Consider the following 26,727-nt stretch of genomic DNA (forward strand, 5'->3'; position numbering starts at 1 on the left):
GGACAGCCACATCAAAACACCACTGCTTATGGAATTTATGTAATATCCACGTCTACGGTTACATCTACACTCTGCAAGACATCTTACGGTGTGTTGTGTGGAGTACATTGTGTAATATTGTCACTTCGTCCTTTTCTTGTTCCAGTCGCGAATGGTTTGCAGGAGGAACGATTGCCAGTAACCCTCCGCGGGAGTTCTGATCTCTCTCATTTTACCTTCATGGTCTTTTGAGATACATGTAGGGCGAAGCAATATATTGGTTGTCTCTTCTAGGAACGTACACTCTCGGGAACTTCAACAGGAGATCACACCGTGCTGCACAACGCCTCTGTTGTAGAGTTTGCCACTGGAGTTGGCTGAGCATCTCATATAAACGTAGGCTTCCGCAGCCATTGTCACATTCTATACAAATTTTCTGGGTTTGTGACCGCACTGTCAATATATATAAGACTACCGACGTGCTGTTGTTTACAAAAACGCCCTCAGGAAGGTCGATTGAACAGGAACCGAAACGTCGGTAGTTATATAGACAATGCGGTCACAAACCCAGAAAATTTTTATTGAATCTTTGTTATAATTTCGCCGCCACTAAATAAACTTATGAAACGTGCTGCTCTTCTTCGGATCTTCTCTGTTTCCTCTATCAATCTCATCTGGTACGGATCCCCGACTGACGAGCAATAGAGACGTATTGGTCGAAAGAGTTTCTTAAGCCACCTTCCTTCTGGGAGGACATTTCCTGGCTTTACGTGCGATTAGTTTTATGTGGTCGTTCCATTTTAAATCGCTCCGTAGATATTTTGGGGATGTGACTGCTTGAAGTGACTGTTCTGCATTCGTGTAATCATACAATAATTGCTCTTTTCGTCTATTTAAACGCAATATGTTTCATCTGCGTATTTGATGGCCAACTGCCAATCCCTGCACCAAGAGTCAATCCTTTGCAGGTCTTTCTGCATTTCGCTACAATTTTCTGGAGTTACGACTTCTCTGCATATAACACCATCATCTACGAAAAGCATCATTGAACTTCCGGCCTTATCAGCTAGGTCTCTTCTAATGTGTTGTGAAAAGTAATGGTCAAACATCACTCCCTTGGGGTACGCCCGAAGTTACTTTTACGTCTAAAGATTTCTCTCTGTTAACAAGGACGTGATTTATTGTGTTTGCCAGAAATTCTTTAGTCCAGTTACACAGATGGTCTGATATTCCGTACGCTCGTATTTTGTTCATTTGGCGGCAGCGCGGAACTGTATCGGACACCTTCCGGAAGTCAAGGAACACGACAACTGCTTGGGCGCCGGTATCTAGAGCTTTCTGGGACTCAGAGGAATCAAAGACAGCGTAGCTCGGGCGTATTGAGGCGTGTTGCAAATATAATTTGTGCTGCTTGTAATATAGTCTTAGTGTTTTGAATTTATGAACTTTTTATATTCTTAAAGATTTTCAGTAGAGTAGAATAGATGACAACGTAATAACTTACGAAGCATTGATGAACATCAGCAGAACCCACATAGCACGACTTCTCTACAACAGAAACCACATAGTTCGTATTTGGAAATTAATAGGGGTATCATAACACACTATTTGCTGTTTTCTGAGGGCCTAGGGACCACTCGTGCAAGCGAAAATAAATTATCAGTGCGACGCTACTCAGACTACGGAAGGCGGCTGTTTGAAACGGACTCGCTTCCAGTTCAACAGAACAAGTCAGGCTCCGATTGAAACGACTCCAAAGCTACATCTCAGAAAAGTTCTCCGCGGCCACCACTTTTGTAAAATAAAGGTAATGTAATTTTTCTGGTATCGCTATGTACAGCAGAATTTCGTGGTTTCCATTGGGTCAACTGGAAATTTAATTTTTTAAAATAAACGTAACAGGTAAAGACAATAGCGAAAATTGAATAAAATTTTACGGCCAGCGGCAGTTTTGAATAGGTGGACTTATCGTGTTCAATTTCTAATGCAGGTAACACATTTCTTAAAAATTTAAATATTCTATGGCTTTGGACCAAAAGAAAGGCCACATTTCGAACTGAAGTCCACAAGTGCGACCTCTTTGGTAACATTCTAGCAAATGTCTCCAGTATTACAAATGTGAGCGATGTGGAAGAGAGCTCCAGAAGTAATTAACGTCTTAGATCCGGCAGGTTCATATATATATATATATATATATCTGTGTGTGTGTTTTTTTTTTAACGTGTTTTACTTAGCCCAAGATGCCGTGCGCCGAGGCTGCGTTCTGCCCTGCCCACTGCAGTCGCCCGAAATAAACCGACCAGCTTTCCGCACGGCGGGCAGAGCACAGCAAACAACGCCCTTGGCGTTGCCCGCCACGTAAGAGGAGAATCTGGCGTCTGTCGATACTTCCGGGTATGTCTCGACGTCACCCGAGTAGCCGGTCTTAGAAACCAGTTGCGCTCTGGTATCGTTACAAACGCGCCGCTGTCAATGTCAATCGCTACTGCAGGAAATGACTCCAGTGACGAAGCGGTTGACCAAGAATGTAAATGAACACCTCTCGTTCTGCTGCTCACGATTTATCCATTGGCAGCGTGTGAAATTTTCTTTCTAAAGATATCACGATATTCACCAGCTGTTATCAGTTCATTTCTGAATGCTAACCATGGCTCTTTACCTCATTTCATCTGTGTTTAACTGTGAGTAGCAGAAGTTTATATAAAGATACCAATTTATCCGTGTCGGGTACTTTTTTTCATTTTCCTCCACGACGTGTTTCAAGGTTTTAAACTCTTGCCTTCAGGTGTATTAGTAGTTCATATGAGCTTACTTTCCTGGATGCAGCCAGGAGTCTGCCTTACAATCTATTTCGCTACAAACTAATTATATTTCTTGTCATAAAGTGGTACTAATGTCACGTTATGAACATTGTAAAAATTGTCGTTAAGATGAATCCTACTGAGGATGACCGTTTAGTGAAGAAAATATCAAGGCCCTAGAAAAGCTTAAGCCATTCTCCCTTCGCCTAACTGCAAAATATTGTTCAATCATTCAGAGCAACAGGTAAGAAAGTGTCTGGTGTTTAATAATTACGCGGCTTAGGCCGAGGCGATAACTTCTCTGTACAGAAATCTACAAACGGAGTACTCTAGAGCAAGATGGAAAGTTTTTACGAATTTACACGGAAATATTAAGACAAACATTGCGTGTCGTAACACACTGTTGCTTAATATAAATGTTCAAATGTGTGTGAAATCTTATGGGACTTAACTGCTAAGGTCATCAGTCCCTAAGCTTACACACTACTTAACCTAAATTATCCTAAGGTCAAACACACACACCCATGCCCGAGGGAGGACTCTAACCTCCGCCAGGACCAGCCGTAGCTTAATATAATTGACTTATTAAGAAACTAGTTTTCTGGTATACTCTGTTCGCCTCTGTCGCTGGGTACAATATACTGTCACAGTGTCAATGTTGTCGGAGAAATGGAACGTACTCTGACTCTTTAGGACCACAAAGGAATCCGATAAGACATTCTTGACCATAGTGTAACATGACCCAAGGTCCTAAGTGTGTTTTCCAACGAATGCTCTCATGCGAGCGGGTAGCATTATATCAATTAGAAATAAACGATAGAGTCGCTTACAGCAGCTCGTTTGATGAGGTGCAGTGTGCTATCCCCTTCTAGATAAGAAGAAGAAGAAAAAAAAAAAGACAGTATCGATACGCATGCGACTGCAAGCGCTACCAATATGTTCCCCAACGCCGCGCATAAAAACGGAAGTTTTTTCAGGGCTCATACCTCGGTTTTGATTGGTGGTAGAAAGGTAGGATCTAATATTTTGGATAGCCCTTGGTCTAAGGACCACATGTATACCCAACAGAAGGATTGTCAGTGTCACTGTCCAACAGTACAAGGTCAAAGTATGAGTATTACACACTTCCCTCAGATTAGGCAAATGGAGCAGATCGGTTGACTGTTTTCAGTACATGTACTCTACGGTGCACCTTAACGGGCTTGTGGAGGCACCATTTAGTCCGTAGGCGGTACCTGCGAGTCGTCTCACCATTTTCTCGCTGTCAGCAGCAGATATCTAAATAACTAACCGCAGCTAATCGCTCAAATCTTAACGGTACATTCTCGAGGCATTTATCTAGAATTTCCATCATTCCGTTTTCGAAAATCTTTATACGTTATCAAGTAAAATGGAAATGCCGTGTGACTAGGGCCTCCCGTCGGGTAGACCGTTCGCCTGGTGCAAGTCTTTTGAGTTGACGCCACTTCGCCGACTTGCGTTTCGATGGGGAAGAAATGATTATCATAAGGACATCACAACACCCAGTCCCTGAGCGGAGAAAATCTCCGACCCAACCGGGAATCGAACACGGGCCTCTAGGTTTGACAGTCCGTCGCGCTGACCACTCAGCTACGATATCAAGTGACACCCCATAAACATGGTTTTTGGGAGCGGATTCCAAGACGGATATTCAAGGGAAATACCTAAGTTTTACAATGTATTCCTAAGACCACGATCTCGAAGTGACCAAAGCTTTCTTGATATCTTTATTCGCTTCGGAAATACAGATGTTCAACGGTACTCTAGTTTTACACATAAAATACGCACGTAAAATATGGTGTGAGATGAAAACGTAATATACATAGCGACGCAGCAAGGAAAAATATACTTTAAAGTATCTCCGTCGTCATCAGTATGGTAATAGAACCCCATGCAACAGCGAATCACATGAAAAGTTTTTGTGCACGTAAAATCCGGTCTAAGATGTAAAATAAGTTGTTTTTTTAATTTCATATGAGCAAACTATAAAAATTTTACTGGCACAAAGTTATTTTTATATGAGTGACGTGCCCTGCTGTAGCAGGGAAAAGAAAGAAACCAGCTGAAAAGGCGGATATGCTCCTGCTGAAAAGACTGACTGAAAAGTGGGCTACCAGCTGCCTCTTTCTACCTTCCTCGGTACCTTTAAATTTTTTTCCAAAAGTTTTAGCATGCGAATATATTCGCGCTTTTATATGCTGATTGTGGAGGAGACAATGGCCGTGGCAAAGAGACGGAAAAGTAAAGAATATTGGAAGGCAGTAGACAGTGGTTGTGTTATAGAAAGAGCGTAGGAGACAAGGAGAAAGAGAGGGACACAGTGACAGTGGAACATAATTGACAGTGACAGAACAGTGAAGGAGACAGTGCCAGTGAGAGAGGAATAAAGAGAAGGAGAAAGTGGATGAGAGCCAGTAATAATGAGAGAGCGAGTCTGCGATAATGATACCGAATAAGGGCACTAGTGCCAATGAGAAGAGACAGCAGCCAAGGGAATGAATGAATGAGATAGTAGCAGTAAGAGAGAGAGAGAGCAAGAGGGAGACACTAATAGTGGGAAAGGACGAAGGACACCGTGGCTGTGAGAAAGGAGACAGGGACAGTGAGAGACAAAGAGAGAATGACAATGAGTTGGGCTGAATGAGTGAGTGGCAATGGGCAAGTGGGAGTGGATGAGCTTGAGCAACTTACAGCGATCGAGTAGTGGGTGTGAGTGAGTTACTCTTAGGGAAGCCTGTGGGGGTGGGAGGTGAGTTGCATGTAAGAAAGGGGCCGAACATGTTCGCATGTCAAAATTTTTGGGAAAATTTTTAAATGCTCAAGGTAGAATGGGGCATCTGGTACCTCACTTTTCAGTCTTTTAAACAAATTCGCCTTTTTATGAGCGCCAATAGTCTCATTTTTCAGCTGGTGTTAAATATGAGGTTGTAAATGTCTTTATTATTTACTATACTTGTTGTCAGTTGGTGTCGTCTTAGACTTCTTGTGGAAAAAGTAATTCTAGCGAAAGTTGGCAGCAGTGCAAACTACTGGAGATGATGCAGAGCGAGATTACGGAGCAGACTGCGGCAGCTACACTGCAGTCGTGGGCTGCCGATCACCGACGCGGAGGCGGGCGAGTTCGCCCGCTAGCCTGCACCATGCCCGCTCTCGGCACCACCACTGCACGCATCCACATTTGGTTCGCGTAGCTCCGCTCAGCGACGTGCATATATATCGTGTGCGTCCGTGTGGTGGGGAGGGGGCGGCCTTCCCTGGTCAGGTTGTGTGCGCTCTATTTCAGGGTGCCAAAGTATCGATAGTGCGGTCTACAGGTTGCGCCAGAAGTACCGATAGTGTCCTCTACAGGTTGCGCCAGAAGTATCGATAGTGCTGTCTACAGGTTGCGCCAGAAGTATCGATAGTGCCGTCTATAGACGGTTGCAAGTTCATTATTGCGTTCCATGCCAACGAAGGTAAACTGTTGCTAACGTTAGTCACAAGGGTGCAATCTCGGGCAGGAAATGAAGCTAAGAATAAATGTTGACAGGATACATCACAGACAAGTGTGTGCCATAATGACGAACTGGGTTAGTTCTTAAGGACCGTCCATTTCTTCGCCAATAATCGTGAATCTTCTTTTAAAGAGGAATCTGTCCCTATCCATCCCCACAAACGACGGCACCATTTGTAGGTTGGAAAGGAGAGATTTGGAAACTTTCATGAAGAAGATCGAATTCAGATATCGCTGGAACGTGCTGGCTGTATCTTAGAGGAATGTGAGGAAGAAGAAGTACTCAGCAGTGTAGCTACAAAAACTTATGACCCTCCACAAAAAAAGTGGAGGATCCAGGTTTCGAAATGTAGTTACTAAACATTCCATCTTGTTAAGTACTCATCACCTAGTATCCCCTGATTTGGTACTACCGCACTACAATCTATTTCCATTTTTCAAGCAGCATTTTAGGATGAAGTTTAGCGTCATGAAACTTCAACTCATTCATCAGACTCTTAGTCTGAGGATTTCGAGAACTGTTTACATTGCTCGATTTTTTGATCAATGGTAAATACTAGTAAGCAAACCTTCGCCGTTTCTGAATGTTGGTAGTTCGATAAAAAAAGAGTAGATAATCATTTCTGTGTGATTGTATTTGTTTAAGAAAACTTGTTTCATGCTGGTGCTCTTAGTAGCGGAAGGTTTTATGAAGGATCAGACTGACGGAATTATCAACAAGCATCTTCAAAAATGTTCAAAAATGGTTGAAATGGCTCTGAGCACTATGCGACTTAACTGCTGAGGTCATCAGTCGCCTAGAACTTAGAACTAATTAAACCTAACTAACCTAAGGACATCACACACATCCATGCCCGAGGCAGGATTCGAACCATCGACCGTAGCGGTCACGCGGTTCCAGACTGAAGCGCCTTTAACCGCACGGCCACACCGACCGGCAAAAATGTTCAAATTTTAAGTTATTATTAATGTCATTTTGTAGACAATTAATAAGTTGAGACCGTGGCTGCATAAATATACTAGTTAATTCTTAAAAAGAGGAAACAGCGTTCAGATACTTTCAAAGATAGTTTTTTATTAAGAAAAAGTAGCGTCATTACCGGTAGGTAACTGAACTACAGTTGTCATCAATAAAAATTCAGTAGGAATTAACCGGTAATTAATGATTAATTCCTAAATACTAGGTAATTACTAAATCTCACAATTTCCTCTATTCTAGATTATATTTCTTGCGATAGTTCCAAATTATTCTGGCGAAAATTTGCGTACATTACGCTGGAATACTGCGCTTGTAGTAATACTGCCAACACTTCTTTCCTATTCCCGATACGGCTGCATGTTTTACCTTAATCATATGCTTCCCACGTACGCAACTGGCGATTCAGTGGTTAGCTTACTGATTTCTCCTTCGTCCACGATGCACACTGCTTGTGCACGGTTTGAGTTATAAGCATTGTGTAGATTAAGCGTTATCGGCAGCTTCCTAATGAAACGTTTCTGCGTAAAATCTACGAATATTAAGATTACAACATCGACCTCAGGGGTGCGTGCATACCATAATCTAGGATTTATCTAGTTGTCATTCTATACAAATAATGTTTGATGTTTCCCGTCGTATTAATATGATCTTTCACAACAGGAATTCGTCTATGTCTCCAAACATACGTTTCTGTTAAAGACTATATGGAGTATCATTTACAGCGTTCACCACCACAATACTTTTGTGTAATTTTTAACATCGCCCAGGCATTAGGTCGTCTCCCGGGTTCCAATTTCCCAACTGTAAATTTAGGCATTTTCCAAAGCCGCAGAAAAGTTGCCTGTTCATTGGTTTATCTACCGTGCTATAATCAATGACTGCTCGTTGCAAGTTTGTTTACGCAACAGGGTAACGCGCCTGTATCTATCTAAACGTCACCGTAAGTTTTGTCCATCTGATTAATAACTTTGAAATATAGCTTCTTTCACCGCTGAGTTCATGATTTGTTAATATGGTTTTCGGAATAGATAAACAAATACCGCGCAGTCGTAAAATTCTTTGGTGTGGTCGGTTTACCTCCAAAGTACATCATCCAAAATCAGTGATTTTATAAGAGGACGATTGATTCAATCTCAAACAATAGCCTGTAGAAATTAAGAGAGACAGGGCTACGTTTAATGTGGCGGTGAAGAACGTCCCTGGACAGCAGCCACAGATGAAGATATTGAGAAAGTGCACAATGCAGTACTGACCGCGCAGTGATCAAAAGTGTATGGAACAGCTGACTCCATAGGAACAACAGACGGAAGAACACGGTACAATTGACATGAAGAATTAACTACAGGAAACTTTTTTCAAATACTGGGACCCTTTTGCTGAATGAAAGCAAAAACTAAAAACTAAGTTCTCGGCATTGTTTAAAGCGTTTTAAAACGATCCACGTGATCTGTTGCTCTGCTTTGTTACTGCAGATGAGACGTGATTCATGTTTCTCGCTAGAATCTAAGCGACCAAGTAAGAGGGCAGAAGCCGGTACGCTTGCACGAAAAGGCAGCGTTTAATCCATAGCCTGTGTTTACTACGATGTAGCAGAAGGAATTATTCTTACTGATCATCTTACAAATTTTAATATAATGAGCGACAAATGTATGAGGATTTCTGGGGGAATTTGATGAAAGAAAGGTCTGAATTTAATGATGTTATCACGAAATTGTAACCTTTTACATGGCTGCTTTGAAAGTGGAAGACCGATTTTAAGTACAGACTGTTGGAACATTCATGAAAATCGCCGAGATTGAATCCTTCTGACTTTCACTGATTCCTACATATAAAGAAATGTTTGGTTGAAAATAGTTTTGAGCCCAGTGACGAGGTTCTCTCCTCATGAACCAGAGGAAGTTGAGACATCGGATGGTTCAAATGGCTCTGAGCACTATGGGACTCAACTGCTGAGGTCATTAGTCCCCTAGAACTTAGAACTAGTTAAACCTAACTAACCTAAGGACATCACACACATCCATGCCCGAGGCAGGATTCGAACCTCCGACCGTAGCGGTCTCGCGGTTCCAGACTGCAGCGCCAGAACCGCGCGGCCACTTCGGCCGGCGAGACATCGGATATGAAGTTTCTTATGATCGAGGGAACGAAAGTACGCTGGATCCAAGAAGTACAAAGGGATCTAGAAAAAGAGTACAGGAAAAACATTGACAACAGGATGGCTTTGAAAACAAAAATGCAGGCTACCATAACTTTACAAAGGAGAATTAGACCCAGGACAAAAATATCATGGGGGTAAGATCAAATAAGATTGCACGGTATGAGAATGAAAGAATATCGCGCAAGGATAAAGACCAGGACAGAAGCTGATCGAACTAAAGTAATCCTCATATGGCCAAAACGAAAACAGGAAATAGCACTGCAGAGGAGCAGTTTGGGAAGGAATCACTGGGAAAGCGTTAAAGAAAGTTTAGAGAGGTGGAAGGAAACGGTCGATAGTAAAGTATTTTTGACAGACAGGTCATCAACTTTTCGCTTTGATTCCGTGAATTAGGGTCACCGGACTTGAGTTGAACCCTCTCCAGAAAATATGAATTAAGCTGGAAAACAGAGCCCACAAAGGCCGGTGTGAATAGCTGGAATGATTCGAGTAGTTCGAACAGGTACGAGAAGCACGACGACAGATTCACAAACCAAAGAACGCTCAGCGAGAGGCATTTGTCGCGCTCTGCAGACTGCGTGCAGAAGGCGCGCGAAACGGTCACGCGCCGAGGCACACCCAGCAGGTGCAGCCGCTAGCCTACCCAGAAGTCGCAGCTGCCCTTGTCGGCAGTTGAACGCTCTGGATGCTTCTTTCCTTAAGATTACGGGACAAGCGCTTACTGCCAGAGAGCGACTCGTACTCGGCAATTCGCCTACGCGTCTACGCGCTGCCACTTTGTTACGTCCGAGAACAAGCGAGGAGCGCACTGCGCAATGCTCAACAAATGTTTGCGCTGTCTCCGACATGTGTGTGCTAATAGGTAGTTAACCGGTCGACAATGATTCAGGAATAACACAGGTAATTCTGACCGACTGTCTAAACGTAAGGAGCGCGCCGCGAACTGTACACACTACAGAGTTCAGTCTGGATTGCACATCCTCCTTACGGTTCGGAGGAAAAGCGAATATTTTCGTGGACTCTCTCTCTCTCTCTCTCTCTCTCTCTCTCTCTCTCTCTCTCCCCCCCCCACACACACACTGTCTGATGAACATCGACGTTTACAAATAGACAACCTCGACAGCTTGGCAACACTTTCAAATAATCCAAGCGTGACGTCACTGTAGGAACCAGCCAAGCATAGCTCAAGATGTGTCGAGTGGGTGGGTAGGAAGGAAGGAGGACGGAGGTTGCTACAAAATGAGACTGGAGATTACAGGAACGTGGACGAACAAAGTAGCATAGGTTGCTGATGGACTCGTCCCTGACTTAACGAGAATACAATGTTACAGTGTTAAGAAGAACAATGGAATATTCCTTCGGACTTGCATTCTTGCACACAAAATGTCATAAACACTATACTGTATTTTTACGCAGATTACAGGTATTTCACTTCGATTTTTAGAGTCTTCTTTAGGCTCTAGGCCTGATACAAGAATGCCTATGTGAAATGAATTTTCATCTTGAAGTAGTTTATTTTCCGCTTACACTGATGCGAGTTTCCAACGTAAGCCAATCTTTAACTTCCCTTCGTTCACGAGATTGTTGTGGTTTACTACAAACTTCCACTGATTTCGTTCATTATACGGGCGCCATGTAACCCCGTTGAATTATACCCCTACTATAAGCAATATGTACTTTATCGAGAGCCCCTTGCTCTTCGAAGTAACTTAGTAGCGGACCCACCAATGTTGAAGGAAAACCTTAACGAGAAGCTGGACGTTGGTTTGTACTACACCCCTCCCGAAAATGACCTTTGTCCTCTAACCACCATTCATCTTTTATAAAGAAAACATGCAAAAGAAATCAGTGACAACGGGAGGAAACCCAACCCATCTGCAATGGTGTACCACAAGTCTTATCAACGTCTGCTTCCATTGCGTCAGTGTCAATCAGTTCTAGCGAAACCCTCCAGGTTTTCTAATATTTTTCTCTCTGGAAGTAAAGTTGCGTTACGTCTACCGAGCGAGGTGGCGCAGTGGTTAGGACACTGGACTCTCATTCGGGAGGACGACGGTTCAATCCCGCGTCCGGCCACCCTGTTTTAGGTTTTCCGTGATTTCCCTAAATCGCTTTAGGCAAATGCTTGGATGGTTCCTGTGACAGGACACGGCCGACTTCCTTCCCTAATCCGATGAGACCCATGACCTCGCTGTTCGGTCTCTTCCCCGCCAATCAACCCAACCAACCCAAACTCTTCCCCCAAATCAATCCAATCCAAATCCTTACGCCTCTTCTACGTCGGCGTCATTTGGGACTCAGCACTAGTTTTGTTCACCGGAGAAGTAACTGGTTGAGGGCTCTTCCAAAGAACCATTCGAGCATTCACATGAATTGACTAAGGTAAACCAAAGGAAACGTACAACTGATTTCGTGGTCTCCACAGCAACAACTCTACCAGACAATGAAGTGGAGCCGTTAATCATAAAATCCGCGTGTCTTTTTGCAGCAGTTTTACTATACGCTAGTGTACATTTCGATGTTATGGAAAACCTCGCTGGGGAACTGTATGTCGGTCCATATCACCCTTCACCAAAAACGATCCCAGTCATCTAACCGCTGCCTCATTTGGCCTGTCATCTGAGCTGCAGATTTTATGCAATGAGTTTCATTGCGATGTCAACAGGACACGCGTTCCCGGCGTGTTGAAAGCACAATGAAGTTCCTTAAATAAAAACTAACGCCAATACGATTAAGCTGTGACTTTGGAATGTACACAGCCATCACAGTAAAAACGCTACAAGAAGGCAGTAGACGCATTTCATTACTAAGGTTTCCTAAATTTGATTGCCGAGGCGAATCCTCTCGTAAACGACCTACACAATGGAATACGTCACTCAGTATGAGGCAGAGCTAGAAAAGAACGGTTCTGGGATTCGGTTAGGGCGGCCTACCGCAAACCAGGTGCGCTAACTGCGCAGCGAGGACCTTCGTTCGATCCGGCCCGGGGGCGCCGGTCACCCATAAGACGGCCCCAGCTCGCCGAAATGAGGTCGTGCCCAGGAAGGGTGCGATCGACTGCACTGCAGCTGCCGCTGCCGGCAAAGGGCGAGCTTCGGCGTCGCCGACGGCCACGTCAGCGCGGCGGGCCACGCCCACCACGGGACACAGGCTCTGGGTGTGAGGACGCCACAGGCACCAACGACTGAACCTCGATTTTAACAGGCAAAACTGTTAGGCGCTCCAATTAAGAAATCATTTCGCGAATGTAGCTGGCTGTTTCATAAAGTTTCCAAGACGTCTTTCAAAGAGTATCTACAAGGGAATTATCTGATTTCTTACGCAACCTCTGCCAAGACATTATAGGCGAAGATTCTCGTCTTTGACAACTCTGGTGCGAGCGCAGTTGGAAGAATTTTCGCTTTCACAGTAATACGCCAAGAATTACTAATTCTATCGGAATTAGACGAAATAGTATGTACAATAATGTTAGCAGCATTGTATTGTGCTTGACTGGTTTAGTAATAGTCTTCAGTTGCCTTTTTCTCTGCACTATACACAATGCAACAAATTTACATTAAAACAGCCGTATTATTAACCAAGGTAGATGTAGCTTTACAATATCAGTTCAAACTTTCATCAAAAGAAGTCTACGTAAATACAGGATATCTTTGCACAATTTAAATCGTCAATGCCAGATCAAGAATCGAAACAAGCTTTCATGTGTTCTTTAGAGACGGTTTTACCGATATCCATACGAAAGCCACCTTATTTCCGATACACTGCTTTATCAATGTTAACCATATCCCGCAGATAGCGGTTGGACGAAGGTGCCATGCTCAGCATAATACGTATCGAACTACTGGAATCTTACGATTTACGACCATCAGACGTGGGTAGAAACGAACACAAACTGTTAAAGCGGAATATTATTGGCTAGGATATTAGGTCGTGAGATTGCACGGAACTTTTCCACTAGTAGCTTCCCATATAAAATGTGTGAAATCTTATGGGACTTAACTGCTAAGGTCATCAGTCCCTAAGCTTACACACTACTAACCTAAGGACAAACACACACACCCATGCCCGAGGGAGGACTCGAACCTCCGCCGGGACCAGCCGCACAGTCCATGACTGCAGCGCCTAAGACCGCTCGGTTAATCTCGCGCGGCACTTCCCATATAAGACGACATCGACGTCCAACACGTCACTGCATTATTTTGCTGTGCGTGAGGAAGGAAGGAAGGAAGCAAGCAAGCAAGATTAGCGTTTAACGTCCCGTCCACAGTGAGGTCATTGGAGACGGAGCACACGCTCGGAATGTTTCACGGATGAGGAAGGGAATCGGCCGTGTCCTCTCAATGGAAACATCCCACCACTGGAGCGATTTAGGGAAATCGCGAAAAACCTAAATATTGATGGCCGGACACGGGTCTGAACCACCATAGGTGGAAGCATAAGCGGCCAAAGACACTACTAGCTACGGCCTAACCACCTATGGCAAGGTAACATACACCAACAAGCGACAAACGTCGGCACGCCCCTGCATATCAGCAACGTTGACTGGATATACCAGCTGCTATTACAGCCGACCAACAGGCTACAGCAGGGGAAACCGACGAGCTCGACCACTAATGCACAAACTAATCGCCAACATCACCCTACAATGTGCATCTGAAATATGACAAATCTTACACAAAACAATGATGAACGTAACTGTTACAGGTATGCTGACACTGACCGAGAGATCAACAACGGCACCCAGTGGCAGCCGCCGAGTAACAGCAACGCACAACGTCAAAAGTATCGACATGCATGATACCCACTACTAGCAAAGCCTACCCTTGCATGACCTGTCACAGGCAGCAAGACATCCGCTACTGCTCTTACTAACCGACCAAACTATCTCAGCACTCTTTTTCCTCTGCCCTTCAAACCGCTACCCTTCGTTCGACTTTCGACCCAATCTGTCTCCAGATGAGCGCGTATTAATGATAACCTTAACCAGCCGTACGCAAACATCGCAGTACCCACATCCTGCGAAACCTCATATTAGTGAAAACTAACCCTTATGCAGAGATGGCAGTACACCTTTTGAGTTTGCCATCATGCCGGTGTGGGCGTGGAGGGGCTCCACCTCTATTATTTTTTTACGGGTCTGAACCATCGCCCTGCCGACTGCGAGTCCAGCGTGCTGCCCTCTGCGCCACCTCACTCGACTGTGCAAGGAAGAGACTGCTACGGCGAATATACATCCCTGTCATCTACGGAACTAGTTAATGGTTATCAACCCATAATATTTACGTAAACATAACAGTTGACAGTGGCAAGCAAAATCAAAGCTATTAGTGCTGTTTTCCTTACCGACTGCCATGGTTGTCGAGCGCGAATGTACAGCGGTATACTCTCGAAAGCTGCAGGACACAAACTGCAAGCGAGGACGAGCCGGTGAGGGGAAATATGAGACTGACGCGATGCCGCGCATGCGCAGAACGGCGGTCGCTGGAGGCGCGCCCGTTGCGCCGCGCAGCGTCACGTGGCTGTGACGACGCAGCGCGCCGGGAATGCAAATGCGGCCCCGTCACCGCCAGGAATACCACGTGAAACGGTCACCGGTCAGGCGCGGGCGTGACCTCGCGTCATTCGTCAGCAATGACGCTTTATCAAGCCACGTGTCGAAGGGATAATGTCCTAGGAAGCAGGCTACGTCCACCACGTAATGCTTTCCCAAAAAACAATTACGCAAAGCCGCCGAAGACACTTTTAACTGACCTACGAGTAACCATCCGCAGCGACCTAAGATGCAGTGACCATGTAATGTAAGCTGTAATCTTAGTGCAGTAAGTGTAATTCATCACGAAAGTAATATCTCACATAACACTTGTTCGACTGGTTCTTGAGTATTGCTCATCAGTCTGACACCTAAAACCAGTGCTGTTTTTCTGGGGGAACGCTGGGGGATGCGTACCCCTAAACTTTTTCGTTGACAAAGTAATTTTTTTACGATGTTGAGAACTTGGAAGAGTGCCAAAGATTTATTTCACAGGCGTAATGTTTTTTTTTCATTTTTTCGTGTTGGTAATTGCATCAGTGCAGTTTTTGGTGGGAAAAGCGATGTCATTGACTGTTTGAAGCACTTCGAAGCTGCGTCAACCGTTCTCGACAACTGAATCGCTGTCAGCCAGTTCGACAAGCATCTAGTGACCTCGCCCGCTAATAGTGGGCGATAGATGTCTCTACAGTCCCGCTACCATGGTCCTTCGTGATTGATTGCCATCTTTGTTTTGTTGTTCTTTATTCGTATGCGTTTTCTGTTCCGTTCTTGTCGGTTCTGCAAAGTTTTACAGTGTGTCCTGTCTTTCGTTGAAACTTGTCATTTAAGTTGGAGGTAAGAGATGAGCAGAAAAGTAACAAACCATTTTACTTGTTCTCCTGCATCTAAAAAACCAAATACTGTCAATAATTCGTGTGCGAGTGTAAAGCCAGGAAGTTCAACATCAGTGGATGACGAAAGTGATGACGTCATGGCTAAAAGCAGACGGGTAGTATCCCATGCTTCAGTTATTAGTAATTTTCGCTGCATTATATCCTATGTCGGAGTATCCTTAAACTTTTTTTATAGAAAAACAAGCACTGCCTAAAACTAAACTCCTCCCCAACAAGCCTTGAAGGCACAATGGTACTGACCGGCCGCCGCGTCATCCTAAGCCCATGGAGGGGCAAGTAGTCTGCACACCGTTCTCGCGGCCGCTATGACCCCTACCTGGTTGAATTAATAGAAGAGATAGAGGAGATCCAACGAAGATGGGCGTGTCTCGATACAGGATCGTTTAGTAGGCGCGAGAGTGTTGCGGAAATGCTCGGACATAGTCTATGGGAATAAGAGAGAGGTTTACTGCCAAATTCCGAGAGAGTCGCCGGCCGAAGTGGCCGAGCGGTTCTGGGCGCTACAGTCTGGAACCGTGCGACCGCTACGGTCGCAGGTTCGAATCCTGCCTCGGGCATGGATGTGTGTGTTGTCCTTAGGTTAATTAGGTTTAAGTAGTTCTAAGTTCCAGGGGACTGATGACCTCAGAAATTAAGTCCCATAGTGCTCAGAGCCATTTGAACCGAGAGAGTCGTTCTGGGAAGAGACGGGTAACATATTTCTTCCTCCTACATACGTCTTGCGCAATGACCAGAACGAGAAAAGCCAGAGAAATAGAGTCCATGCAGAGATTTCTTGACAATCATTCTTCCGCTAATGGAACAGGAAAGGGGGAAAATGTCGTGGTACCAGTCACGCGCCATGAGGTGGTTTGTGGAGTATGCCTGTATGTAAACGGATGATCTTTGCTGGGCGTTCTGCCACACAAATATATTGCAGCGTCCGGAAGAAATTATCGTCAGAGGCTCTCAGTGGCACAAAAAGTGTTCCGAGTTTCTGTCAGAGATATTGTACTTCCACTGACGTAGACGAAATAGCTTGGAGCTTGTTGCTTCGGTTTGAAAGAATCGTCTGTTGTAAACGGCAGTTTTCATTTTTTAGCATTTAAAATGCACAGTCCTTAATTACATTGTACACCACGTAAGTCAATGCGTTCACCTCGTTTGATAATATGTTAAACAAATGAAAATTCGAAAACGATAGTCACATTCTCTTCACATATAACATCCCCCTTCGTTTACTGTCTACCCGACGTTTCTGTACCCATAGACTGCATAGTCCTTGAACTGCTAGAAGTCAGCAGTACTCGGTCTATGATCTTTTGCACTAACACTTATCTGCATCTGCATACACACTCCGCAAGTCACCAAACGGTGCATGGTGGAGGGTACCAGGTACGACTACTACTCATCATTTCCTTCTCTGTTCCACTCGCCAATAGAGCGAGGGAGAAACGACTGTCTAAAAGCCTCGGTAACAGTCCTAATTTCTCGTGTCTTATCTTCGTGATCCTTATGCGAAATCTACGTTGGCGGCTGTAGAACCGTTCTGCAGTCCGCCTTAAATGCTGGTTCTCCAAATTTCCACAACAGTGCCTCGCCAAAAGAGCATCGTCCCCTCTACAGGGATGACAATTTGCGTTCACGAAACATCTCCGTGCTGCTTCCGCACTGATCGAACCTACCGGTATCAAATCCAGCAGCACGCCTCTGAATTTCTTCGATGTTTTCTTTAATCCGATCTGGTAAGGGTCCCTAACACTGGAGCAGTACTCAAGAATGGGTCGTACTAGTGTTCCATACGCCGTCTCCTTTAAAGATGAGCTACACTTTCTCAAAATTCTCCCAATAAAACGAAGTCGAGCATTCACCTTCTCTGCTATCAACCTGGCGTGCCCATTCCATTTCATATCTCTTTGTAACGTTACTTCTAGATATTTAATCGACGTGACTATTTGAAGCAGCACCCTAATAATGCTGTATTCGACCGTCACAGGATCGTTTTCCCTACTTATCCGCATTAACTTACATTTTTCTACATTTAGACCAAGTTGACATTAATCACACCAACCAGAAATTCTGACTACGTCATCTTGTATTCTGCTATCGTCGCTCAATGACGACGACTTGCCGTACGTCACAGCGTCATCGGCAACCAGCCATAAACTGCTGCTCACCCTGTCCATCAGATAATTTATGTATGTAGACAATAAGATGGTTCAAGTGGCTCTGAGCACTATGGGACTTAACTTCTAAGGTCATTAGTCCCCTAGAACTTAGAACTACTTAAACCTAGCTAACCTAAGGACATCACACACATCCATGCCAGAGGGAGGATTCGAACCTGCGACCGTAGCGGTCGCACGATTCCAGACTGTAGCGCCTAGAACCGCTCGGCCACCACGGCCGGCGGAGAATAAGAGCGATCCTATCACATGTCCCTGGGGCACTCCGGATGATACTCTTGTATCCGATGAACACTCGTCGTCGAGGACAATGAACTGTGTTCTATTGATCAAAAGGTCTTCGACCTACTCATATATCTGGGAACCTAAACAGGATGCTCGGCCCTTCATCAACAGTCGGCAGTGTGACACCGTTTCAAACGCTTTCCGGAAATCTAGGAATATGGAAAACGTTACAAAAAGTGCAAATGGAAGTGGATCCGCAAATGAAAGGTATGAAAAGAATGCCCTATAGTGACTTTTGGTTGTGTAATTTACCTCAGATGTGAATTTTTACTCACTTACTTGTTTACAGTTGGTCATGGCATTTGTTTTATTTTGTCTGATAGACGTTTGTTCTGATTTAGATTAACTGCCATTAAAAACATGAAAATAAAGTTTTCACTCTCTGAAATGAAGAATATGCAGTACGTGTACGACCTAATATCGGGATTGCGGACACAGCACGTCAACTTTATGTTGAACGTTACCCTGAGAGACAGTTAACTTGTCCGTGAACGTCCGTACGCCTCCATCAACACTTGCGAGAGGCAGACTCGATTGAGAACACAGTTGCGCGGTGTTTGAACGCCTGAGTTCGAAGAACGGGCTCGTCGTGGAAAAGGAAAGGAAAGCACCGCCGTTCTGGTCATAGCTTGGCCATTCGGGTCCGACCAACCGCCGTGTCGCCCTCAACCAATAGCGTCATCGATATACGGCATAGGAGGGATGAGGTCAAAAAATGGTTCAAATGGCTCTGAGCAGTATGCGACTTAACTTCTGAGGTCATCAGTCGCCTAGAACTTAGAACTAATTAAACCTAAATAACCTAAGGACATCACACACATCCATGCCCGAGGCAAGATTCGAAACTGCGACCGTAGCGGTCGCTCGGTTCCAGACTGTAGCGCCTAGAACCGCACGGCCACTCCGGCCGGCGGATGAGGTCAGCTCACCGGTCTCCGTGCCGTTATCGGATTAGCAGACCTGGTGTAGCCACTACTCTTCAAGTAGCTCCTTAATTGGCATCACGAGGCTGAGGGCACGCCGTTCCAGTCTTCCCAACGAGGAAGAATCCGTGGCAGTACCGGGAACCGAACCCTGGTCTCCTACATGGCGGCTAGTCGCGCTGACCACTTTTTCAGCTACGGGTTCTTCGTACTGTGGATGAAACACTATCAACCAGTACAAGGAGAACTGCGAGAAGGGAAGGCATTAATAACATGACGATGAGGAACATTCTGCATGAAAATTTTCTTTACCCTTGCCACCTTCAACGAACGCAAGTATTAAATGATGCACGCTTTCAGCCAAAAATAACATTCCAGGGCACTGTGCTGCGTTTCTGCAGTTTTTAACATGCACCTTATTCACTGATGACTCTGGCTTTGCACGTGATGTGGACTTCAGTTATTATAACAATCACTTCTGGGCTTATGAAAACCCTCAAGAAGTGCGGTAAGACTAATATCAACAAAGGTTCAGCCTCAACGTGTGGGTTGCAGTCACTCATAATCATCTCATTGATCCTTACTTCCCTCCGCAATATCTTACTGGAAAAAAGTATTTACACTTTTTCAGAAATGAGTTGCTTTCTTTACTTGATTTATCTCTTGACGTTATCCAACGAATGTCGTTTATGCATGATAGTGCTTCATCTTACACAGATAACCAGCTTCGGAACAGCTGGACTGATAGACGGGGATCCAGCGGGTGTCCTGCTAGATCCCCATATTTGAATCCAATGGATATTTTCCCTTTGGGGACTGTCAAAATTCTTGGTTCATCCAACTCCCGGACCCAATGGCGTTCTGAGAGGGCGTGACCGAAATCGATTTGTACAGCTACAGAACACAGCAGGAGTTTTCCACAACGTATAGAAAAGTAACGCACGCAGGCTGTGGGAACGCATGAAAGCATGAAGTGTTAACTTTTGCTAAAGTTATCGTGTTTGTGCCGTGAATAATAAATCCTTTCATACCTCCCTAAAGAAATATTTTCGATCTCGAGTTCATATTAACTGTTTGTAATATTTTGATGTCAACATTGAGACTCTTAAGTTTTTGACGAATGTTATTTTTTTACATCCTTTATAATCTATTACCCAAGCAAAAACAAAATTATTAAGTTTTTGTCTGAATGTGGTCCAGCTTCATGTGAGAGAATCTGTAAAATGTAATAACCTTCGACTTCTAGAATTACTCCCCTAACACGACCATTTCTGATCAGAAAACATAACTAGTTGTGCAAACAAAAGGAAAATCATAGTTAACACACTCTAACCCAAGAGGCGACGCACCACGAAGGAATCATCCGAATGGGACGTAAATCGGCAGATGTGATCTATGTTGACAGACAAACAAATGATTTCAATTTTAGAAAATTGGATGATTTATTCAAGAGAAAGAACTTCGGAAGCTGAGCAAATCAATAACGCTTTGGTCCACCTCTGGCCCTTACGCAAGCAGTTATTCGGCTTGGCATTGATTGATTGATTGATTGATTGTCTGATTGAGTTATTGTGCGTCCTGCTGGGGGATATTATGGCAAATTCTGTCTAATAGGTGTGTTACATCGCAAAATATCGAGCTGGTTGGAGAATCCTCCCCATAACGCTCCAAATGTCATCAGTTGGGGAGAGAGACGGCGAAGAAGGGGAGAGTTTGGCAAGCACGAAGACAAGCAGTAGAAACTCTCGCCATGTGCCCAGGATGGCTTACCATGAAGGGCAACCAAATGGGTCGTAGAATATCGTCGACGTATCACTGTGCTGTAAGGGTGCTGCAGATGACAACCAAGATGGTCCTGCTAAAAAAAAAAAAGCACCCCAGACCATCTCCTGGTCTGCCGGGTGACAGTCAGGTTGGTACCCATCGTTGCTTGAGGTGTCTCCACACATGACTTCACTGGTCACCCAAGCCTGGAATCTCACTGACTGAAGCACACTTGTCTCCAGTGATGAGTCCCACTTCGAACTGAGCCCAGATGACCTGGTTTATAACAACTTATCACCTGTTCAGGATTCTTCTCTGGTCGTATAACTCCTTCTGTTCCAGTTGCAGTGATCTTTCCCAGACCTGAATGGCTGAGTGTCGACTGCTGTTGTCAGTGCTTGTCAGCTGATGACACGCCCATCATCTCGTGGTCAGATCAAATACGTCACGTTGTCTGGAGGGCACAGGACGATGCATCCCAATTCTGTGAGCATAACTCTTTGAGGTTGCGGCTTTTAATTTTTTAGCATATCTAAAATGAACTGTGTCAATATACCGACTTCTACAGGGTGGTTACAAACAATCCGAAAAGTTTGTGAGGGTGTTGCAGAGTAGATTGTGCAGAGAAATAATTGTTAAGAAAAAGTTCACTATGTTGCCCCGTTTACGAATTAACATGCACTGAAGTTAGACCTAAAATCGAACAAGAAACGGCAGTAAGGATCGAACGCAAATAAAAGGTTGAGTAGCGTCGTGAGAACAACTGACACTATTTTTTTCTGCTGGGCCGCTTGTATTTGCACGCCTACCGTCCTTATTGGCTAACTTCAGTGCTAATTAACTCTCAGCACAACGTACCCTCCTACACCCTTAAAGTTTTTCAGGTTGTTACTGAAAAACATTGTATTCTGCCTTACGGCAGATCATGTAATGGTGGAAGCCCAGTCAGAGAAGTCCACCGCATGAGCATCTAGGGAAGTGATTCCAGTGGTGGTTTCCCGTTACCTTCCACGTGTGATGATGAAATAATGATGAGGACAACACAACACCCAGTCCCTGAGCGGAGAAAATCTCCGACCCAGCCGGGAATCGAACCCGGGCCCCTTGGCGTAACAGACCCCGCCCTGGCCACTCAGCTATGGGGGCGGACAGGTTGTTACTGAACAACCCGTATCATGCAAAGTCTGTGTTTCATTTCTGTACTGGTACTCTTTCAATATCCGTGTTTCCAAAACATGTCGAACAGTTTACAAATCAGTGCGACATAATTAGACAAGAATTCGTTAATAGATAAATCGAGTCCGTCCCTGGCTTAAGGATTTGTCGAATACGATGGCCAGCCATTTTAGGTCGTTCCCCCCACCAGCCTAGAAAAGTGGTAGGCTAGTTACCCTCCTGTACCTCAGAGACACAGCAGTTAAAACTATAAAGTGCACACGACTTGTAGACAGGCCGCGTACGTGACTTCCCCTGCCGTCTCAGGTTAAAGAGGCGTGTGGCAACATAAACGGCATCTGGTCACGAAAAAACATAATGGTAAATCTGGTAAAATAATAACCGATAGGCCATTGTAGGACTGACTAGAAAAGAGAACTGGCTGAGCGCAAACAGCAGTGACTGCATCGATCTGTTTGAAATTATGTATGACACATTGTGGTACTTTAAACATTGCGCCGAAACAAGTGCTACTCCAAAGGTAAGATATGAATCCATACAAGATTTTATTAAAATCGTTAATACACTGAAGGAAAAAAATCCCGTCACCAAGAAATAATTAATGTAGAGTAATGAAATTTCATGAGTACATTTGTCTAGGTATAATGTTTAACCAAGGCAACATGTCGACATTTTGTAGAGCTTCTTGGGTTACCAAAAATGGTTCAAATGGCTCTGAGCATTATGGGACTTAACATCTGTGGCCATCAGTCCCCTAGAACTTAGAACTACTTAAACCTAACTAACCTAAGGACATCGGACACATCCATGGCCGAGGCAGGATTCGAACCTGCGACCGTAGCGGTCACGCGGTTCCAGACTGAAGCACCTAGAACCGCATGGCCACACCGGCCGGCGCTCTTGGGTTACAACAGCAGCATGTGGGCAAGGGTCATCCTGTTGCACCAGAGTGCTCGTGCTGTCATAGGATATCGCACCCCAGACCATAATTCCACGCGAAGATCCAGTGTGCTTAGGCCGCAGACACGTTGGTTCCAGATGCTTACCTGGCCTCCTAACCAACACACGGCCACCACTGGCACACAAGCAGAAACGGATTTCATCAGGAAACACAACAGACCTCCTTGGTGTCCTCCAAAGACCTGTCGCTTGACATCGCTGAAGGCGCGAATAGCGGTGGTTGGCGTTAGTGGAATCCACGCTACAGTGTCTGGCTCGGAAATTTCCTTGAAGTAACCGATTTGTAACTGTTCGTCGTGTCACTGTGGTACCAATTGTTGCTCGAATTACGGCTGCAGATGTAGTAAGATGCGCCACAGCCATACGGCGACCACGGCGGTCTTCCCTCTCGGTAGTGCCACGTAGTCGTCCGGAGCCCGGTCTTCTTCCGACCATAGATTAGATTAGATTAGGTAAGTACTTGTTCCATAGATCATGAATACGACACTTCGTAACGATGTGGAACGTGTTAGGTTAATAAAAGGTGTCTATACAAGATATTACATTACAGAAAATATTACATGACTCTTAATATTTTTAATTTTTTTATCTTTTGGGTGGGGGGTGGGGAAACTACCCACTTACTATATCCAAAAATTCATCTAATGAGTAGAAGGAGTTGTCATTCAGAAATTCTTTTAATTTCCTTTTAAATGCTATATGGCTATTTGTCAGACTTTTGCTGCTATTAGGTAAGTGACCAAAGACTTTTGTGGCAGCATAATTTACCCCCTTCTGAGCCAAAGTAGGATCTAACCTGAGTAGTGAAGATCATCCTTTCTCCAAGTGTTGTAGCTATGTACACATTCTCATACATTCTCGTGACCACCGCTGGCAGTAATCATGTACAGTAGTTTCATTCAAATCAAATGGCTCTAAACATTATGGGACTTAACATCTGAAGTCATCAGTCCCCTAGACTTAGAACTACTTAAACCTAACTAACCTAAGGACACCACACGCATCCATGCCCGAGGCAGGATTCGAACTTGCGGCCGTAGCGGACGCGCGGTTCCAGACTGAAGCGCCTAGTAGCTACATTCCTGCCAAGTCTTTCTGCAGTATGCAAGAACTCCAGCTTCTGTAGCCCTAATACACAACCTCGTTCAAACTCAGTCAACTGTCGATAATTGTGCTGTCATCGTAGTAAAACCATTCTTAACTAACAACAACTCATTATGTCCAATCTCAAAGACAACTAACGCTCACGACCATTACAGCGCCTATTTCAAGCAATCCTGATTTGCATCCTCATAGTGGTGCTGCTAGCGTCACTCTAATGCGACTGACGCGAAATCTGAATAGACGTCATCTTTCAGATGTAGAAACAAGTCTACCAACTTTCATTTATCTCGCACAACTCCTTGGAGTTGGGATTTTCTTTTCGTCAGTGTATTTAACTACCTAATTTCTGAAGATTTTCACTTCTGTCGAGTGAAATGTGTTAATGAAGGTGAGTTGCGTGCTACTTGGGGCTTCTCCCCCTCAGGCGATCCCTTGCTAGCTGATATTGTTTATCGCTGAAAAATTGAAGCATCCCACAATACCAACCAATATACGAATCATCGGTCTTTTAGAGATGACATATGTCATTAGTCCAATACTATATACTACAGCCTAATGCCATAATCTCTTATCGTGAGCGTATTCAATATACTATTTACAAACTGTGCAAAATACACGCTGTGAGTTAAACTGAACTTCTCGTAGTTGGATGCTCCTGTTAAAAACTGGTACTTGAACACAAATCATGTGGAATGCATATAAGTTAGGCATCCTCAACGTGTACCACAGTCGAATCGAAGCTCTGAGTTGGACTTGTAAAACAATGTAAGAATGTCAGATCTAATGAAAGAATGAGGACATACACTGAAGAGCCAAAGAAACTGGCACACCTGCCTAACATCGTGTAGGAACTCCGCGAGCACGCAGAAGTGCCGCAGCACGACGTGGCGTGGTCTCGGCAAATGTCTGAAGTAGTGCTGGAGGGAACTGACACCATGTATCCAGCAGGGATCCTTACGACTACGAGCACGTTGCAAGGCATCCAAAATATGCTCAATAATGTTCATGTCGGGGAAGTTTGGTGGCCAGCGGGAGTGTTCAACCGGAGAACAATGTTCATGGAGGCAGTCTGTAGCAATTCTGGACGTGTGGGGCGTCGCATTGTCCTGCTGGAATTGCCCACGTCCGTCGGAATACACAATGGACATGAATGGATGCAGGTGATCAGACAGGATGCTAACGTACGTGTCACCTCTCACAGTCGTATCCAGACGTATCACGAGTCCCACATCACACGCCCCACACCATTACAGAGCCTCCACCAGCTAGAACTGTCCTCTGATGACACGCTGGGTCCATGGATTCAAGAGGTTGTCTCCATACCCGTACACGTCCATACACTCGATACAATTTGAAACGAGACTCGTCCGACTAGGCAACATGTTTCCAGTCATCGACAGTCCAATGTCGGTGTTTACGGGGCCAGGCGTGGCGTAAAACTTTGCGTCGTGCAGTCATCAAGGTTTCGTTGAATGGTTCGCGCGCTGACATTTGTTGACGGTCCAGCATTGAAATCTGCAGCAATTTTCGGAAGGGTTGAACTTCTGTCGTGTTGAACTATTCTCTTTAGTCGTCGTTGGTCCCATTCTTGCAGGATCTTTTTCCGGCCGCAGCGATGTCGGAGATTTGGTATTCTACCGGATTCCTGATAGCCACGGCACACTCGTGAAATGGTCGTGCGGGGAAATCCTCTTTTCATCGCTACGTCGGAGATGCTGTGTCCCATCGCTCGTGCGCCGACTGTAACACCTTTAAACTTACTTAAATCTTGGTGACCTGCCATTGTAGCAGCAGCAATCGTTCTAACAACTGCTCCAGACACTTGTATTACAAAGGCCATGCCGACCGCAGCGCCGTATTCTGCCTGCTTACGTATCTCTGTATTTGAATACGCATGCCTATATCAGTTTCTTTGGCGCTTAGTGTATTTCCTGAGTAGTTTGATGTTAATCGATTCTTGAAAAAAGCTGTATGTGAATAAGGAAATTTCCTTGATGGCTTCAGTTCGACTCCCCAACGCGTCCCAGGACTGCAATCTTGATTTTTTCTTTTTTGTTGTTATTTCATTTCCCCACGAAGGGGATGTCTGGCAGTGGATGGAGCCGCTCTTCAGCCAGAGATTACACATATTTAAAAGACGTTTTAAAAGACATAAAAATAGATGACAATTAATGATGTTTAAAAACACTTTGCTGGCCGTGGTGGCCGAGCGGTTCTAGGCGCTTCAGTCTGGAACCGCACGACCGCTACGGTCGCAGGTTCGAATCCTGCCTCAGTCATGGATGTGTGTGATGTCCTTAGGTTAGTTAGGTTTAAGTAGTTCTAAGTTCTAGGGGACTGATGACCTCAGAAGTTAAGTCCCATAGTGTTCAGAGCCATTTGAATTTGAATAAACACACTTTGGTGAACAATGTTTATGACTTTTAAAATGTTTTTACTTAAGTTTATATTACAGTTAAGAAATAATCACTGATGATGATATTAATGCTGCTA

General features: G+C 44.6%; 1 protein-coding gene across 1 annotated transcript in view; it reads right to left on the reverse strand.

The window, feature by feature from the left end:
* The window catches only part of LOC126263223 (uncharacterized), a 56,397-nt gene extending 41,510 nt beyond the window's left edge, over positions 1 to 14,887 (reverse strand). The window contains exon 1 of the mRNA XM_049960307.1: positions 14,775 to 14,887. Coding sequence (XP_049816264.1) covers positions 14,775 to 14,784 — 10 coding nt within the window. The 5' untranslated portion in view covers positions 14,785 to 14,887. The remainder of the gene's footprint in view (positions 1 to 14,774) is intronic.
* Between the last annotated feature and the right edge of the window lie 11,840 nt (positions 14,888 to 26,727).

The sequence above is a fragment of the Schistocerca nitens genome, chromosome 6, assembly GCF_023898315.1.
Source record: "Schistocerca nitens isolate TAMUIC-IGC-003100 chromosome 6, iqSchNite1.1, whole genome shotgun sequence".
NCBI classification, from domain to species: domain Eukaryota; kingdom Metazoa; phylum Arthropoda; class Insecta; order Orthoptera; family Acrididae; genus Schistocerca; species Schistocerca nitens.